This window comes from Geotrypetes seraphini, chromosome 1 (genome assembly GCF_902459505.1).
Source record: "Geotrypetes seraphini chromosome 1, aGeoSer1.1, whole genome shotgun sequence".
Lineage (NCBI taxonomy): Eukaryota > Metazoa > Chordata > Amphibia > Gymnophiona > Dermophiidae > Geotrypetes > Geotrypetes seraphini.
This window is the reverse complement of record NC_047084.1, coordinates 255178567-255194619: the sequence shown is the minus strand read 5'-3', so window position 1 is coordinate 255194619 and position 16053 is coordinate 255178567. Positions and strand designations below refer to the sequence as shown.

Here is a 16053-nt window from a genome sequence, read left to right as displayed (position 1 = left end):
GCCAAATATATGTTGGCTTTGTTCCATTAACCTGGCACAGTCAAGCTTACTGGTTTAAATTTCCCAGGTTACTTCTGGAACCTTTTTAAAAATTGGCAGTACAATGGTCAATCTCCAATCTTCAGGAATCACACCTGATTTTAAAGATAAAAAGCTATTTCTAACAGTATTTTGGGTTCCTATGCCATCCGATACAGGTGATTTGCTATAATTTGGTTTGTCAACTTGTCCTATTATATCTTTCAGATTTTTAGAGAGATCTGTTTCAATTCACCAGTCTCAATGTGTGGATGAGGCGATGGTGCAGGGAGGAGGGCTTTAGATTTATTAGATCTGTAGGACATTCTGGGAAAGGGGGAGCCTATTCTGCTAAGATGGGCTCCACCTTAACTAGGGTTGCTGCCATAAACATTTAAAAAGGAGAAAAAGCAACTTTTAAAGCACAGTAGTCGCTCAAAGGAGCATGGCTCAGAACAAGGTATCTTTAAAAAATATTATCAAAACAAGGAAGACAGGCTATCCCGATAGCAAGGTTGCATTAGAGACCACAGTAGACCAGGTGTCCTTAAATATAGAGCAGCCTGATTTTAAAGATTGCAAATTATCTATGTCAACTGCTGAATAAGTTGTAAATAGGAATGACAAATCAGAAATTAGAGAGGCTAATGAACTGGGTAACAATAAAAAATGGGCAATTTCAATTACCCTGATACTGACTGGGTAAATGTAACATCGGGGTAAGCTAGGGAAGTAAAATTTCTTAACGAAATGAAGGTCAGTTTTACAGAGCAACTGGTTCAGGGATTGACAAGAGGCAATGCAATTCTAGATGTAGTTCTTAATGGAGAACATGAATTGGTGCCACATGATAATGATCATAGCATTATCAAGTTTGATATAATCTCTAAAGAACACACAGGAAATCCAATACGATAGCATTTAAACTTTAAAAGAAGAAGACTATGATAACATAAAGAGAATGGTAAAAAAACAAAAACAACCCCCACTGACTTAAGAGAAGTAGCTGCAAAGAGTCAAAAATTTAGAGGTGTGGATGTTGTTCAAAATACCACCCTGGAAGCCCAGACCATATATATTCCATCAATTAAAAAAAGGAGGAAGGAAGACCAAATGACAGCCAGCATAGTTAATAAGTGAGGTAAAGGAAGTTACTAGAGCTGAAAGAAAATCCTTCAGAGAGTGGAAGAAGGATACGACTCAAAATTGGAAATGGCATAGGGAATGACAAGTCAAATGCAAGATGCTGATAAGAAAGGTAAAGAGAAACCTTGAAAAGAAGATTGCATTGGATGCAAAAATACATAACCTTTTTAGGCATATTAAAAGCAAGAAGTCAGTAAAAGAATCACTTGGGACTGTTAGTTGACTGATGGACAAAAGGGGCAATCAGGGAAGAAAAAGCCATAGAAGAGAGATTACAAGGGGGTCCTCAAAGGTTCTCAGCCCAACCAAGAATGGAATGACATGGAGCCATGAAACAAGTTATTCCACATATTCACCCCTAAGTTCAACACTCTTAGCACATCATGTCTGAAGTTTCTTTAACCTTCCAAAAAATATTCCGATGCCTGGTCACTGAAATACTACTTCACTGCTGCAATCACCTTCAAATCATTTAAAAATTGTCACCTTTTCAGGTTTGGAAACAGAAAATAGTCAGATGGAGCAAGATCAGGTAAATAGAATGGATGGTCTATCCAATAAAACCCCAACTTCATTAAAATATCCATCATTTTGCCAGCCTTGTGAGCAGATGCATTCATTGTCTTGCAAAAAGAGAACTCCTTTCTGCAGCATCCTTCTCCTTTTTTCTTTCAATGCCTCCTTTAATCAGCACAGCAAGTTACTGTAGTATTCTGAATTAACTGTTTGGCCTCTTGGAAGACAGTCGCTTATTACAACACCTTCCTGATCTCAAAACACTGTGGCCATGACTTTTCCTGCTGTCTTCTGGGTCTTGAATTTCCTTGACCTTGGAGAACCTGAATGCCGCCACTGTATGGACTGTTGTTTTGGCTCAGGATCAAAGTGGTGTAACCTTGTTTCATCAACAGTAACTAGTCATTCCAAAACGTTGGCACCAGCTCGCTGAAAATGCTGCAAAATCAACTCGATGTAGTTTCTCATCAGTATTCAAACATTTGGACATCCACTTGGTTGACAGCTTCTGCATACCCAACTGCTCATGGATTATACACCCAACACATTCCCTGGATATATGTAGTGTCTCAGCAATTGTTTTAGCCAATATTTACCGATCTATCCAAATAAGGCCATGGACATGGTCAACAATTTCAGGAGTTGACACCGTTTAAGTCTCCCAGACCTTGCTGCATCTTTGGTGCTGAAATCTCCACGTTGAAAGTTTGCACACCACTTCTTCACCATGGAGTATGATGGACATCTGTCATTCAATGTTTGCATCAAACATTCATGGATTTCCTCTGGAGTAGGAATAGGAACTTCATGACAGCTCAGATTGAGTTCTAAACTTTCTGTTGACATGGTTGAATCAATAATCTAAAACAATGTCAAAGCACAGCATTACAATTCTGCAAACTGGCACTTTGCAAAATAAAATAACACCTTTCAGCTATAATGGCAAAATAACCAAGTTGGTTGGGCTAAGAACTTTTCAGCACCCCCTCATAAATGGATTCTCTGTTCCGATCTTCACCGAGGAAGATGCGAGGGAACATACCAGTGCCAGAAATGGTGAATTCAATTCCGATGTAAGATGTAATGGGGTAACCTGACAAACTAAACAGTAGCAAATCACCTGGACTGAATGGTATAGAGTACTAACAGCTCTGCAAGTTAATTTTTCAATTCTATTGTTAATAATTTTTAATTTATCTTTAAAATCCGGCACGATTCCAGAAGACTGGAGGGTGACCAATTTAACACCATTTTTAAAAAAACCCAGATCCAGAAAATTATAGACCAGCAAGTCCGACATTGGTGCCAGGCAAATAGTAGAGACTATTATACAGAACAAAATTACAGAGCATATCCATAATCATGGATTAATGAGAAAAAGCCAACCTGAATTCGGTCAAGTGGGGAGTGATACTTTTCCATAGAAAAGGGTTGGAAATGGAGACTGTTTATCAGGACAATGTGGAGGAGATGCATGTGTTAGTGCTAAAAAGTAGGGACCTTGCAGTGTGTTTGGTTTACTGCCCGCCTGGTCAGCATTTAAAGGAGAGTTCAGCACTGTTGAACGTACTATTGGAACTACAGCTTGATTTAGCTAGGACAATTATGATGGATGATTTCAATTTGTATCCAGCAATGGAGGGCTGCGATCTGTGGTGTTCTATGATGCTATGACTGAGCTAGGGTTTAGGCAATGTGTAACCGAGCCGACTCATGTGGCGGGGAACATGCTGGATCAGGATGTTTGGTCAGTTCAGGTGCATTTTAAACCGTGGATGGACCATACACTTGTGATGGTTGAGGTGTGGGTGAAAAGCATGTCTGAGACACGGCAGCAGTTAAAGATAGTGAGATGGGTGAGGCCGCCGTATGATAAATGGAAATTGTGGGATGAATGGGAACCACGATTGTGAACAATAAAGTTAGAGAGTGAGGAGGATGCTGTGCAGGGTTGGCAATCAACCTTGCGGAGTGCCTTGGATGTGGTGGCCCCAGTACATGATATGTTGGTGAGGGAAAGGGGAAAAAAAATCATAAATGGTTGACAGAGGATATACAGCTATGGCGTAGGGAGCTGAGGAAGTTGAAGCGGCAGTGGAGGAGGAGGAAGTTTTGTTTCGGGCATCGGCCCATGATTTTGAGGCGGTGGTGTAAGCTGTAAAAAAAGCAGTATTATCAACAGAGGGTGGAGGGGGTTTTGAACAAACCGCGCAAGCTCTTCCAAGTAGTGAGGGATTTAAGTGGAGATGGAGGAAAGGGGCTACCCACTTGTGCGTTCTCTGCAGAGGAATTTAACAACTTTTTTGTCACAAAACCTGTGCTCATCATTAACATCCTGCTAACGGTGGAAGGGGAGGTGAGATTGTTGAATTGGGGAGTTGGTGAAGGAGAGAAGTGGAGCAAGTTTCAAGGAGTGGAGAAAGATGAGGTAAGGGTTGCATTATGTGCTTGTAGACCACACAATCCTCTGGAGATGATTGTTCGGTAGGAGCATTGAAGAAACTGGCAGGGAAGGTGGTTCCAGTACTTACGAGAGTCATCAATGTATTTTATTTATTTAAAAATTTATATACTGCATAAAAACTATGCGGTTTACAAAATTACATGCATACATATTTTAAATGCTAAACATGTTTTGACAAGACAAACACAATAAAACATTAACTAATGATATCATTATTAAAACCTTCTTTTAAATTCGCCCTACAAGATGGAAAGACAAAATCCCATAAAAACATATGCAGGATGGGAAAGCATTAACAGCAAATAGCATTAGCACATGAAGGCATTGACAAATAATTGCGTTTTCAACATTTTCTTAAAGTTCAGTCTCCCAGCATAGAGTCACAGAATACCAGGCAGCGCATTCCAGAGCTTGGCACCAGCTACAGACAGAATTGTTGCCCCAATCTTAACATGAGAGACTAACACCTTACCCTCCAAACTCAACTTCATACTATTTTCAGATCTCAAAACATTTTCTGGGTTGATAGATTTAAAAAAACAACACTCCTTTAGTGCCTTGGGGAAACGTGATATAGCACAGTTACTTACCGTAACAGGTGTTATCCAGGGACAGCAGACATATATTCTCACATGTGGGTGACGTTATCTACGGAGCCCCGATGCGGAAGCATTTTCAAGCAAACTTGATTGAAGATTTAAGTTTGCTCTGCTGCTCCACGCATGCGTGCCTTCCTGCTCCACTAGGGGGCGCATCCCCTCGTGGTCTCCAGTTCACTTAACTAGCAAAGAAGCCAACCTCGGGGAGGTGGGCGGGTTGTGAGAATATATGCCTGCTGTCCCTGGATAACACCTGTTACGGTAAGTAACTGTGCTTTATCCCAGGACAAGCAGGCATGATATTCTCACATGTGGGTGACCTCCAAGCTAACTGAAAAGGGATGGAGGGAAGTTGGCAATTTAAGCAACTAGATTTCGCAAAACCGATTGGCCGAACCGGCCATCGCTCCTGGACAGTGAGTCCAGACAGTAATGGGAGGTGAAAGTATGAACCGAAGACCACGTGGCAGCCTTGCAGATTTCCTCAATAGGTGTGGACCTGAGGAACGCTACGGAGGCTGCCATCGCTCGGACCTTGTGTCCCGTTACTCGACCATGCAGTGCGAGACTAGCCTGAGCGTAGCAGAAGGAGATGCAATCGGCCAACCAGTTGGACAAGGTGCGCTTGGAGACTGGGTGACCTAACCGGTTTGGGTCGAAGGACAAAAACAATTGTGGGACTTTCCGGTGTGGTTGAGTGCATTGGAGGTAGAAGGCCAACGCTCTCTTACAGTCAAGAGTGTGGAGCGCCACCTCTCCGGGGTGAGAGTGGGGCTTGGGAAAAAACACAGGTAAGACAATGGACTGATTGAGATGAAAATCAGACACTATTTTAGGCAAGAACTTTGGATGAGTGCGGAGTACCACCTTGTCGTGATGGAATACCGTGAAGGGTGGGTCCGCCACTAGAGCTTGTAGCTCACTAACCCGCCGAGCGGAAGTGAGCGCAAGCAGGAAAATCACCTTCCAAGTGAGGAATTTTGGATGGCATTTGTCTAGGGGCTCAAATGGAGGTTTCATTAGTTGAGCCAGACCCATGTTAAGGTCCCAAACCACCGGAGGAGGTTTGAGAGGAGGGTGGACATTCAGAAGACCCTTCATGAAGCGAGAGACTAGCGGGTGGAGCGAGAGGGCTTTCCCTTCCAGGGGCTGATGGAAGGCTGCAATCACACTGAGGTGTACTCGAATGGAGTTGGTCTTTAGGCCGGAGTGAGATAATTGAAGTAAATAGTCAAGGACCAGGGGGACGGGGACCGACACCGGGTCCTGGCTGTGAGAGGAGCACCAGGTTGAGAATCTGGTCCACTTTTGGGAGTAGCAGGTTCTCGTTGAGGTCTTTCTAGAGTCCTCCAATATCTCCTTGACTGATTGAGACACGGGGAGAGAAGTCAGGGGGAAAGAAACCAAGCATTCAGATGAAGAGATTGAAGATTGGGATGTAACAGCGAACCCTGACCCTGTGATAGTAGAGAGGGAAACCGAGGCAGAGGCAGTGGATCTCTGACACTGAGTTGAAGTAGAAGGGAAAACCAAGGCTGGCGTGGCCAGCGAGGCGCAATCAGGATCAGGGTGGCTTGTACTGTTTTCAGGTGGACAAGCGTCCGCAGGATCAGAGGAAACAGTGGGAACGCGTACAGGAACCTTCCCTCCCAGTCGAGGAGGAAGGCGTCGGCCTCGAGCCCGTCCAGGGAATACATCCGGGAGCAGAAGAGAGGCGGTTTGTGATTGTGGGGGGATGCGAACAGATCTATTTGAGGTGTCCCCCACTGTTTGAACACCTGTCGTAGGGTTTGAGAGTGCAGTGACCACTCGTGTGGCTGAAGGAGGCGGCTGAGTCTGTCCGCCAGACAGTTTTGTTCTCCTTGTATGTACACCGCTCGAAGGAAGGTGTTGTTGGAGATTGCCCATTTCCAGAGGCGCAGGGCTTCCCGACAGAGGGACCAAGACCCTGCTCCTCCTTGTTTGTTTACGTAGTACATTGCTACCTGGTTGTCGGTTCGGATGAGGACCACCCGGTCGTGGAGATGGCCCGGAGCTCTAGCACGTTGATGTGACAGCGGCGGTCTTCCGCTGACCACATCCCCTGCGTGCGTAGGCCGTCCAGATGGGCTCCCCAAGCGTACTCTGACGAGTCCGTGGTGAGTACCTTGCTGTGGTGAGGGGCGAGGAAGAGTAAACCTTTGGAAAGATTTGAAGAGTCGGCCCACCAGCGGAGCAGTCTTTGCAAGGAAGGAGTCACTGTCACGGGATGGTCGATCGGGTCCCGGTCTTGACGCCATTGAGAGGCCAGGGTCCATTGAGGGATTCTCAAATGGAGGCGGGCGAAGGGTGTGGCATGGACGGTGGAGGCCATGTAGCCTAGGAGAGTCATCATCTGTCGAGCTGATACAGAGGTCAGCAGAGAGATCCTTCGACTCAGACTTACTAACGCCTCTAGGCGCGGAGGGGGGAGGAAGGAACGGAGGCGAACCGTATCCAGCGTGGCCCCGATGAACTGTAGGGACTGCGAGGGACGTAGTTGGGATTTTGGGAAGTTTATTTCGAACCCCAGACTTTGTAGATAGGTAATAGTCTGTTGGGTCGCTGAGATAACCCCTTCCCTGGACGGGGCTTTGATCAGCCAGTCGTCCAGGTAGGGGAATACCTGGAGGCCCTGGGAACGTAAGGTTGCTGCAACCACCACGAGGCACTTGGTGAAGACCCGAGGTGATGATGCTAGGCCGAAGGGGAGGACTCGGTATTGTAGGTGCCAGTCCCCTACCTGAAAACGCAAGAACTTGCGGTGAGCGGGGTGTACTGGGACATGTGTGTATGCCTCCTTCAGATCGAGGGAGCAGAGCCAGTCGCCCTCGTCGATCAGGGGGTAGAGGGTCGGTAGGGAAAGCATCCAAAATTTTTCCTGTACTAGAAATTTGTTGAGGCGTCTCAAGTCTAGTATTGGGCGTAGGTCTCCCGTTTTTTTCGGTACCAGGAAGTAACGGGAGTAGAAGCCCTTCCCCCATTGGTCGGGGGGAACCTCCTCCACTGCCCTGAGGCGAAGCAGGTCTCGAGCCTCGGAGAGGAGTAGGGGTAGCTGCGTCCGGTTGGGAGGGCAATTCCTTGGGGGGTTGTCTGGAGGAATGGCCCGAAAGTTGAGAGAGTATCCTGAAACCCATGCGTCCGACGTGACTTTTTCCCAGTGAGGGTAAAAGGCTTTGAGGCGGCCCCCGATGGGAAGGAGGCCTGGGACTATGGCGGAGGGGGCCCGCCCCCTTCCGCGAATCCCGTCAAAAGGACGGGGATGGTTTGGAAGTCGCAGGCGGTTGGGACTTGGGCATGGCCCGGTGGTGGGCATGCGGACGCCTGGGTGGAGGCCGCGAGAAGGGAGGGGTGGATTTTTGTGGGTAGCGGCGTGGAGGGGCCCTGAACGGCCTGGGCGCGGGCGGTTTAGGTTTTTGCCGGACGAGGGAGGCAAACGAGCGTTCGTGTTCGGAGAGGCGTTTTGTAGCCGCCTCGATCGTGTCATCGAACAGTTCTTTTCCCACGCAGGGTAGGTTAGCCAACCGGTCCTGTAAGTTGGGGTCCATGTCGACCAGGCGCAGCCAAGCTAGTCAGCGCATGGCGATAGCAAAGGCTGCCTCTCTGGAGGAGAGTTCGAAGCCATCGTAGGCCGCGTGGAATAGATGGAGGCGCAGGTTGGAGAGGGACTCTAAAAGCAGGCCAAACGCTCGTTGGCGGGAGGCCGGTAGGTCAGTCTCAAAGGCTCTCATTAGTCCAATGAGGTGTTTGAGGTAGGATGTGAAGGTGAAAGTGTAGCTTTGCACCCTAGAGGCCATCATGGCATTTTGATATAGTCTCCTGCCGAACTTGTCTAGGGTTCGGCCTTCTCGGCCTGGGGGGACCGCAGCTGAGACCCTGGATGGGTGGGCCTTTTTCAAGGAGGATTCTACTAGCAGCGACTGGTGGGAAAGCTGTGGTTGTTCGAATCCCGGGTAGGGTACTGTGCGGTACTTGGCCTCAATTTTGGAGGGTACGGCTGTGACCATGTAGGGGGTCTCCAGGTTCCTGAAGAAGGCCTGTTGGAGTACCGGGTTAGGCGGTAAGCGGAGGGACTCTCTGGGCAGGGATGGCATATCCAGCTCCGCTAGGTATTCCTTAGAGTACCTGGAGTTGGACTGAAGGTCTAAGTCCAAGGTGTGGCCCATGTCCTGGACAAAGCGAGTGAAGGATGGGCGAGATGTTCCTGAGGCCCCGTGCGGGGTCGGTGAACGAGACCTCCGTCAGGTGGAGAAGGATGGGGAGGCTTCCCTCGAGTATCGAGGTTCCTGCTCCGATCCACGTTCCGAGACCAGGGAAGTACTTTGAAAGTGTTCCGGGGTCGTAGATCTCCGACGTCTCGAGGAGCCCCTCGGAGACGATGTTGGGGTTCGAGGTACCGATTGATGTCGAATCGGTGACCTCGACCCGGACTCCCTCGGTGAAAACCTGCGACCTCGGGTCGGAGTCGCGGTCCGAGGGGGAGTTCGGAGGATGCGCGGGTTGGAGAGTGATAACTCAGCCACCCTTAGCGGTCCCGTACGAGGTGTAGGTGAACGGCCTCGTTGAGTGGGGGAACCCCGGGCCTTCTTGGAGGTACGGCGGCTCAAGGTTTCTGTCATTTTAGCATGCCGTTTTGCACCGCGGCGGTCTGTGAAGGGAGAGCGCCTCGGGTGCCTCGGTGAGGAGTCCGAGGAGGATGGAATGCGGCGAAGCTTGCGCGCTTTTCTTCGAGGTGGCTCGACGCGAGGCTCAGGCTGGTCTGGCACATGCGGGGTCGAGGTCGAGGCCGGTTGCAAATGGGCCATTGCAGCGGACAGCTCCGACGAGATCATCGCTCGGAGTAGGTCCTGGAAAACGGGCACGGACAGCATCGAGGGCATGTCCACTGCCTCGGTGCACTCCACCGGGGGCGACCTCGTATCAGAGTATTCCCGTGTGGTGGAGGCACGGCCCAAAGGCTTGGAGGGCTTCGCCGGGGCTGTAAGCATGGGACTTCCGCCATGTGTCGCCAGTGTCCCCGAGGCCGGTTTCTTTGCTGGTACAGAACCTGAAGAGGGAAGAGGGGACTTACCCGGAGCCGAGGTTTTCTGTTGTCCCGAGGGTTTCGGGTTCGAGTCTCGGGGCGATGCCGAGGTATTCGGGGCCGAGGTCAAGGCCGGGGCCGACCTCGAGGCCGAGGTAGAGGGTTGGTCCGGGGCGAAAAGACCCGCCATGCGGGCTTTCCTTCGACGGAGGGCCCGGTTCTGGAAAGTAGCGCACTGGGGGCAGGAGTCAGTTGGATGAGCGGCCCCCAGGCAGAGGATGCACCGGCGATGCGGGTCTGTGATGGAAAGAAGCCGCTCGCACCGGGAGCACTTTTTAAAGCCGGTCAAAGGCCGGGACATAGAATCGAAACTGGCCGCGGCTCGAATAGCCACGCGGCCACAGGGACCCGGAAGCCTCCGGGTCAGTGAAAAACGAAGCAGGAACAGTTGGAACAAGAAAAAACTCGAGCACAGCGACTAAATCGAGAAAAACAAGAAAAAATCGCGGGCTAGAAGGCAGTTGGGGCAGAGCCTGAAAAAACACGACTTCTAGGCTCAGCGAAAAATTATGAACTGGAGACCACGAGGGGATGCGCCCCCTAGTGGAGCAGGAAGGCACGCATGCGTGGAGCAGCAGAGCAAACTTAAATCTTCAATCAAGTTTGCTTGAAAATGCTTCCGCATCGGGGCTCCGTAGATGACGTCACCCACATGTGAGAATATCATGCCTGCTTGTCCTGGGATAAAAGATTTGCTGTATGATTGAAAGAATCTTAAACTGTACTCTCTGTTGCATAGGTAACCAATGCAATTGTTTCAACACTGCGGTTATAAGAATCATTCTTGAAACCCCAGTAATCAATCTTGCAGCAGAGTTAATTAACATCTGCAGTGCCCTCATCTTCACTTTAGTAACTCCCAAATAAAAATAATTACATTAGTCCACTCTACTTAATATTATTGCTTGCACCACACTACGGAAATCATATGCCGGTAACATAGGTTTCAATCTATAAAATAATTGCAATTGCATATAGCCTATCCGAATCGTTTTCAATATTTATTTTTCCATAGTCAAACAGCTATCCAAACATACTCCCAATACCATAATTTTGGAGAAGGGTGATATTCTGGATTTATTGAAAATTTTGACAATTAAACCGCTGATGAAGGACCAGAAAGTAGGATCCCGAGAGTTGAGTAATTTCCGCCTAGTAGCGTCATTACCAATGGTGGCAAAAATAACGGAAAAGGTGGTGTACTCCCTTGATCAGTTTTTGCAGGATCACAGTATCTTGGATGATCATTAGTATGCCTTCAAAAAATACCATACTACAGAGACTTTGTTGATGTCCATGCTTGATGAATTGAGAGTGGGTTTGGATGAGGGAAAACAATTCTTTTTGGTGTTTCTGGATATTTTAGCAGCGTTCGATACTGTGGATAGTGTGATTTTGTTAAATAAACTGATGAGTTGTGGGATTCGTGGGTCAGTTGTAGCCTCGTTTGAGTCATTTCTGCAAGGGAGATAGCAGGAAGTTCTGATGGGAGGACAAATGTCAAGTCATAGGGAGGTTAAGATAGGGGTCCCCCAGTGATCAGCCCTTTCTGCAGCTCTATTCAATCTGTATCTTGTACCGCTGTGTAAACTGTACCAACTGTACACAGACGATATCCAATTTTTTTTCCCCCACTTTGATGGGGATTTTGATGAGGCATCAGCATGCTTACATTTGATAGTGGGAGCGATTAAACACTGAATGGCCCATTATAGAACATAAGAACATAAGAACATAAGCAGTGCCTCCGCCGGGTCAGACCATAGGTCCATCCTGCCCAGCAGTCCGCTCCCGCGGCGGCCCGAACAGGTCACGGCCTGTCTGAGTCACCAGAAGGGGCCCCCTTGCCACCTTGGTTTCCCATTGAGTATAGGTTGAAGTTAAGCATTCAGTAGATGTAGGTGTTGTGTGTTGCGAGGACTCTAGGCGCTAACATCTCGGAGGCAATTGAGATACTGGGGGAGAGAGTGTTGGTGAGACAGGAAGTGAAGTATCTCGGCGTGCTTGTGGACTCTGGTCTTACCATGAGAGGGCAGTAGTTCGGAAGGTTTATTTCCATCTTCGGTTAGTGAATGGACTCAGGCCTTATTTGGCGGCTCCAATGCTTAGGATAGTGTTGTAGTCGATGGTATTATCTGGTTTTGACTACTGTAGTATGGTGTTCTTGGGAGTACCTGAGTCAGTTTTGTATGTGTTACAGGTGGCCCAGAATTCAGTGATAAGATCATTGTTTAAACTGGGTAGACGTGAACATGTGATGGATTTTTTAAATAAAGTTATATTGGTTGAAGGTAAGGGATAGGATACGCCACAAGTTACTGGTAAACGTCTTCATGTGCCTTCAGAAGTTGGCCCCCAAACATCTGCCACATGAGTCGGCTCGCTTGCTTCAGTCTATTGAGCCTTGTGACTTGCCTGTCCCATCTGTGTGGGACTTGAGGCTTTCAACATCCAGGAATAGTGTTTTTCATTGTATTGGCCCCAGATAATGGAACAACCATCAGCAGAATTTACAGAACTTTAAGAAAGTATTGAAAAGACATTTGTTCTGTACGATGAAATATGGGGTACGAGAGTGCTCGAGGGAGGAGTAATGGTGACTATCGAGTGCAGATCACTGATGTATTCCATAGTCTGTTTTGTTTTATTGGTTTTAATGATACTCGTCATGGCAGCAACTTGTATATCATAGGCAATTTTATATTCTGATGTATAATCGATGCTTGCTGTTGAAGTAATTTGTATGTTACTTGTATTTTTATATTTTGTATGTATGTGTGTATTTTGTGGTTAGAGTGATGGTTGTGTTGATATGATCTGTATGTTAAATGTAATGCATTATTTTGTATGTAAAAGTGTTACTCACCCTGGATAAGGGCGGGAGATAAATAAACAAACAAACAAACAAATCTACTACATTTCTCTGAAGGAGTGAATAAACAAGTGGATATATATGAGCTAGTTGATACTGTATTTCTGGATTTTGAAAAGACGTTTGAAAAAAGTACTTCATGAAAGACTTCTGAGAAAATTAGTGTACTCGGATCTTAGCAAGGGGTGTGCTCAAATTTTTGCGAGTGATTCTCCAAGGTTTGTTTTTTTTTTGTCTTCATGACATACTATTGACCAAAGAGGAATTTAAGCTACATTACACTTCTGAAGAAAACACTTGTGTCGAAACACTGACAGCACTGAGTCAGGTCAATGTACGTATGTCAAAATCTGAATAAATCCACTTTTATTTAAAGACCTGGCTTTCTTTCCCTCACTTTCGTTGGATTAATGTTTGCTTTGTGGGGAGTACTGTTTTGGTTTTTTTTGCTGTGGAGTATTATAGGGTACAGCCCAGACTTTAAGGAAAATGGCATTTAAAACGACAGCTCAAAAGAATGAATGTTCAATATATTTGTTAACAACTCACTCCCTTTAATACCAATTTAGCAAACCTTTCCCTATGGTCTCATTATTGAAGAGAAAAGTTACCTCAGTTTGCGCTTTCGAATCGTTATCTTTGGCTTTTTCTAGCAGTTCCTCAAACATAGCTTCTTGTTCTCCTTTCATGGGTTCTGTAAAAAAAATCAGAGAACTGCCACTTTAGAAATACTCGAGATACTTTAGAAGTGCAAGATTCTAGCCACAGTACACATCTAGAGCTCACCGCTACTCTATATACAACATGATCTTGAAGGAGAAATTAGGTTCTTACCTGCTAATTTACTTTCTTTTAGCTTCTCCAGACCAGTAGAGGTTAACTTTACGAATGGGTATATATCTAATCATGACCAGCAGGTGGAGACTGAAAACAAAACTTTGGGACAGTATATCCTAGCCCCTCCTCTCTATTTCCCTCAGTCTGCCGAATAGCCAAGCAGAACCAAGAACTGGAAAACAACAGAGAGAAAAAACAATACTCCGAAAGGAGTAACAAATAACAAAACCCAAAATGCTGTTGGAAAATGCAGAGGAGAAATTCCCGAAAGAAGAATGTCCCCACAGCTCGCCAGCTAAGCCAGCCGAGCCACAGCCGCTGTTCTTCAATTCTCCCCGGCCCTAGAAAAATACTAGAACCCGCAGCAAAAAACCAAAAACTGCCCGCGCAACAGCCCCAACAACAACAACAACAGACAGGGTGGGGACCTCTACTGGTCTGGAGAAGCTAAAAGAAAGTAAATTAGCAGGTAAGAACCTAATTTCTCCTTCTTTAGCACTCTCCAGACCAGTAGAGGTTAACTTTACGAATGGGACGTACCAAAGCAGTCCCTCTCACGGGCGGGACCCCCGAAGGGCCGATACCAGTACACGCTCACCGAACACCGCGTCCCGACGCGCCTGCACATCAACCCGATAATGACGAACAAAGGAATGCAAGGAGGACCAAACCGCAGCCTTACAAATATCCACAGGAGGCACGAGCGACGACTCAGCCCAAGAAGCCGCCTGACCCCGAGTGGAATGAGCCTTGAGAAACTCCGGAACAGGCTGCTGTTTCAGAAGATAAGCGGAAGCAATCGTCTCCTTGATCCAGCGCGCAATAGTAGCCTTAGAAGCGCCAGCTCCCCGACGAGGACCCGCCAGGAGGACAAAGAGACGATCGGACTTCCGGAATTCCTGGGTCCGCTGCACATAAGAGCGAAGGACCCGACCGACATCCAACTTGCGCAGCTGCCGTTGCTCAGAAGAGCCCTCCCGACCACCCAAGACCGGGAGAACCACCGATTGATTGACATGAAAAGGAGAAACAACCTTAGGCAGAAAGGAAGGAACAGGCCGCAAGACGACCCGCTCCCTAGAAAACTCCAAGAAGGGAGTCCTACAAGAGAAAGCCTGCAGCTCAGAAACACGCCGAGCAGAAGTAATGGCCACCAAAAAGACCGCCTTCAAAGTAAGGTCCTTCAAAGAACAGTCGTCCAACGGCTCGAAAGGCGGACGCACCAATACAGAAAGCACCAGATTAAGATCCCAAGAGGGAACCGAGGGCCGTAGGGGAGGCCTAAGCAACTTGGCCGCCCGCAAAAACCTAATCACATCAGGAAGAGCCGATAAACGCTGACCTGACACCAACCCTCGAAAAGCCGACAGGGCCGCAAGATGAACCCGGAGAGAAGACCAAGCCAGGCCTCTATCCAGACCGTCCTGCAAGAACTCCAGAATGTTAGGCAGAGAAGCGCGAAAAGAGGTCACTCCCCGCGCCCGACACCATTCCTCAAAGAGACGCCAAACCCGCACATAAGCCCGAGAGGTAGAAAGCCTCCGGGACCCCAACAGTGTAGAGATCACCTTGTCTGAATATCCCTTCTTGCTAAGGCGACCCCTTTCAAGAGCCACGCCGTAAGACAGAAGGGAGACGGGTCGAACATGGGAATGGGACCCTGCATCAGCAGGTCGTCCGAGAGAGGCAGAGGAAGAGGACCCGCTACCAGGTGCCTCACCAGATCCGCATACCACGGACGGCGAGGCCAATCCGGCGCCACCAGCACCACCAAACCCGGATGGTAAACAATGCGAAGAAGCACTCTGCCCACCAGCGGCCAAGGAGGGAATACATACAACAGCCCCTCCGTTGGCCACTGCTGGACCAGAGCATCCAGACCCTCGGCCAGACCGTCCCTGCGACGACTGAAGAAGCGGGGCACTTTGGCGTTGCCACCCGTGGCCATCAGGTCCATCAGGGGCTGCCCCCAAGCCTGCACTATCAACTGAAACGCCTCGGCGCCGAGACACCACTCTCCTGGATCTAGGAAGTGACGACTGAGGAAGTCTGCCTGAACATTTTCTACTCCGGCTATGTGAGAGGCCGAGAGGTCCAGCAGATGGGATTCCGCCCAAACCATGAGCAGAGCCGCCTCCTGCGCCACCTGAGTGCTCTTGGTGCCCCCCTGACGATTGACATAAGCCACCGCCGTGGCATTGTCCGACAGCACTCTGACCGACTTGCCCCGCAACAGGGAGTGGAAAGCCAACAGCGCCAGACGGACCGCTCTGGTCTCCAACACGTTGATCGACCAGGCGGCCTCCTCCGCGGACCAGGTGCCCTGGGCTGAGTGACCCAAACACTGAGCCCCCCAACCCAGGAGACTCGCATCCGTCAGGAGCACCGTCCACTGCGGGAGATCCAGACCCACCCCCTGAACTAGGTGAGGGGTCTGGAGCCACCAACGCAGACTGCAGCGCGCCAAGCCTCGCAGGGGAACCGGAACATCCATCCCGTG

At 48.4% G+C, this 16053-nt stretch overlaps 1 protein-coding gene across 5 annotated transcripts in view; it reads right to left on the bottom strand.

Annotated features, from left to right (window-relative positions):
- WFS1 (wolframin ER transmembrane glycoprotein) overlaps positions 1-16053 on the bottom strand; it is a 111075-nt gene that overhangs the window by 57866 nt on the left and 37156 nt on the right. For all 5 annotated transcript variants that reach the window (XM_033949687.1, XM_033949697.1, XM_033949677.1 and 2 more), the window contains exon 3: positions 13328-13410. In XM_033949687.1, coding sequence (XP_033805578.1) covers positions 13328-13410 — 83 coding nt within the window. The remainder of the gene's footprint in view (positions 1-13327; positions 13411-16053) is intronic.